Below are 2,885 nucleotides of genomic sequence, written 5' to 3'. Positions count from 1 at the left end.
CTACTTTTTGGGAGTGTTAATTTTGGGTAGGGGGGTCGATTCTACTGGTATATCTTTCCTGGAATTAAACACATTTAGTTTATTTGGGGATGATTTTCCTGTTGGAATTACCGTGCGTTTTATTTTGCCATCTTTGCCCCTAGTTACAGTCAGTTTAACGTTTAAGTTATCTTTTGTGTTTTTGGCGTCGCGAACTTGTGTATCACTGTCGGGAGCCTCTTGTGGTATTTCTATGTGATCTGCAATAGAGGGTCTGTCTTCTGGATTTTCAATAACAGAGAAATCGTTTAAAAAAGAGTGGGGGTCGTGACGGGCTGTTTCTGTGGGGGATGAATCTTCTTCGTTAATGTCTTTACGTTGTTTTTTGTCATCGTGTGTAATGTCTGTGGATAAACTTAAGTCACGCTTGGCATGTGTCTTGTTCTTGCTAGGCTTATCAGTCTTAGGATCCTCGAAATAATCAATTTCTTCATTAGTGTCATAGTATTGTTCGCATTTGCACTGATTGATATATTTGTCGCACTTTTCACATTTTTCGATGTTGCAGTTAAAAGCCATATGGCCATAGGTCTTACATTTTCGGCACTGAATTTTCGGGCATTCCTTTTTCTCGTGGTCAGGGGAGAGGCACTTAAAACATACTTTTGTTTGATTGTTATGAAGTACTTTAAAATTTTGGGGTCCATCTGGAGTATCGAAAGGCAAGACATATGGGAGCGAATGGAAGTTTGGAGGGAATTTACACTTAACATGGCGTGTGCCGTCGGCTACATCGGGTCTTTGTTTATAGTAATGCCTAACCACCTTTTCTACTATTTCGATTTCATAATGTTCAAGTTTATTAGTAATCACTTCGTCGTCAACATGGCTTGGGAGATTGAAAAATGATACTACTGTATACTGCGAAAAACATAGCTCAACTGAATAATGTTCATCATTAATGGCTAGACCCTCATCACACAATTTCATGGCGTTTTCAACATTATTTACTGTAATTTCAATGCTACTAATGAGAGGGCGTGGGACACATGCAAAGCATAAGCCTTCACCAATACATCTTTCAACTGCTTCAATAAAATCGATCATGAATACCTTTTTAACATCAACATTTTTTACCTTAACAGTGTTCTCTTTTGCGAATCGTCGTCCCGACGTCGCCATTTTTTATAGATCCAATAAACGCCGCCGCTATCCTTTGCGGGGTGGAGAATATCACAGAAAAGTAGATTATCACAAAAATATCACAGTTATATATCACAGTTTAAATATCACAGTAGTTATTGGGGCCAAAAGGCCCCTAAAAGTCGGTTTATATACAAATCTACACTATATTATAAAGTTGCTATGTACACTATATCTATTTACAAGTCCTCACTGAATACTATTCAGGGTGTATCGCTTGGTTGAATCTCAGAGCTCAAGAAAACACGTCCTTTCGCTTCGAAAACTTAAACCAGTCTGTCAAAATGGAAAAAAAAACTTTCAGGGCTTGTCCGGGATTCGAACCCGGGACCTCTCGCACCCAAAGCGAGAATCATACCCCTAGACCAACAAGCCACCGTTAAGTAAACGAGGAAGCCATTCGGTTTTTAACATTTCGGATTAGAATCGATCGCAAAAGCCACTGCGCTTTCCACTTGACATGCTTGATTGGATGCGAAAACCAGCCTTTTCCTTCAAGTTGACGTCAGCCGACAGTTGATTGAGAAGAGAAACTGATCAAACAAGCTTTAATGTTCCTTTCGTCACAACGATATCTCGGTTGAAAGCCAATCTCCAAGCCAGTCAGTTTGATCGCCGCCGTCGCCTATACCACACATGTACATCTGCCAACACAGACTTTTCGCGGGCGATTCTCAGCCGTGCACGTTCCCGCCAACGCACGAAAAAATGGAAGCCATTTCGATGTTGGGTCGTGGATGAAAATAGGGCTTGTCCGGGAATCGAACCCGGGACCTCTCGCACCCGAAGCGAGAATCATACCGCTAGACCAACAAGCCAGCACTGTGTCGGCAGAAAATTAGCTACATCGTTCTGGCCGGTGTACAGCATTAAAAACGAGTTAACTCCTGTCGGCAGGAAACAAGGAGAAAGAAACGAATGGAAATAACGCTGCCAGATACACACGGACGTGAAAGAAAAGTTGGGCTTGTCCGGGAATTGAACCCGGGACCTCTCGCACCCTAAGCGAGAATCATACCTCTAGACCAACAAGCCGGACGAGAGTTCAAAACATTTCCCGAAACAAAAGATAACGGTGATACTGAGAAAAAGGAAATGAGTCAAAATGGAAAAAAAAACTTTCAGGGCTTGTCCGGGATTCGAACCCGGGACCTCTCGCACCCAAAGCGAGAATCATACCCCTAGACAACAAGCCGCCGTTAAGAAAACGAGGAAGCCATTCGGTTTTTAACATTTCGGATTAGAATCGATCGCAAAAGCCACTGCGCTTTCCACTTGACATGCTTGATTGGATGCGAAAACCAGCCTTTTCCTTCAAGTTGACGTCAGCCGACAGTTGATTGAGAAGAGAAACTGATCAAACAAGCTTTAATGTTCCTTTCGTCACAACGATATCTCGGTTGAAAGCCAATTTCCATGCCAGTCAGTTTGATCGCCGCCGTCGCCTATACCACACATGTACATCTGCCAACACAGACTTTTCGCGGGCGATTCTCAGCCGTGCACGTTCCCGCCAACGCACGAAAAAATGGAAGCCATTTCGATGTTGGGTCGTGGATGAAAATAGGGCTTGTCCGGGAATCGAACCCGGGACCTCTCGCACCCGAAGCGAGAATCATACCGCTAGACCAACAAGCCAGCACTGTGTCGGCAGAAAATTAGCTACATCGTTCTGGCCGGTGTACAGCATTAAAAACGAGTTA

General features: G+C 43.3%; 2 protein-coding genes across 2 annotated transcripts in view; both read right to left on the bottom strand.

The window, feature by feature from the left end:
- On the bottom strand, positions 1–1,161 carry LOTGIDRAFT_153099 (hypothetical protein; the record flags this gene model as incomplete). Its single annotated transcript, XM_009057037.1, has 1 exon — positions 1–1,161. The coding sequence occupies one exon, from the start codon at positions 1,159–1,161 to the stop codon at positions 1–3; it is 1,161 nt and encodes a 386-aa protein (XP_009055285.1).
- An 816-nt stretch (positions 1,162–1,977) lies between these two features.
- Positions 1,978–2,885, bottom strand: part of LOTGIDRAFT_153098 (hypothetical protein) — a gene marked incomplete at both ends in the record, with an annotated part of 1,416 nt that continues 508 nt past the window's right edge. The window contains one exon of the mRNA XM_009057036.1: positions 1,978–2,069. Within this exon, the coding sequence (XP_009055284.1) occupies positions 1,978–2,069 (92 nt within the window). The remainder of the gene's footprint in view (positions 2,070–2,885) is intronic.

This window comes from Lottia gigantea, assembly GCF_000327385.1.
Source record: "Lottia gigantea unplaced genomic scaffold LOTGIsca_3, whole genome shotgun sequence".
NCBI lineage: Eukaryota > Metazoa > Mollusca > Gastropoda > Lottiidae > Lottia > Lottia gigantea.
The sequence above is the reverse complement of the archived record's forward strand: the minus strand, read 5'-3'. Positions and strand labels throughout refer to the sequence as shown.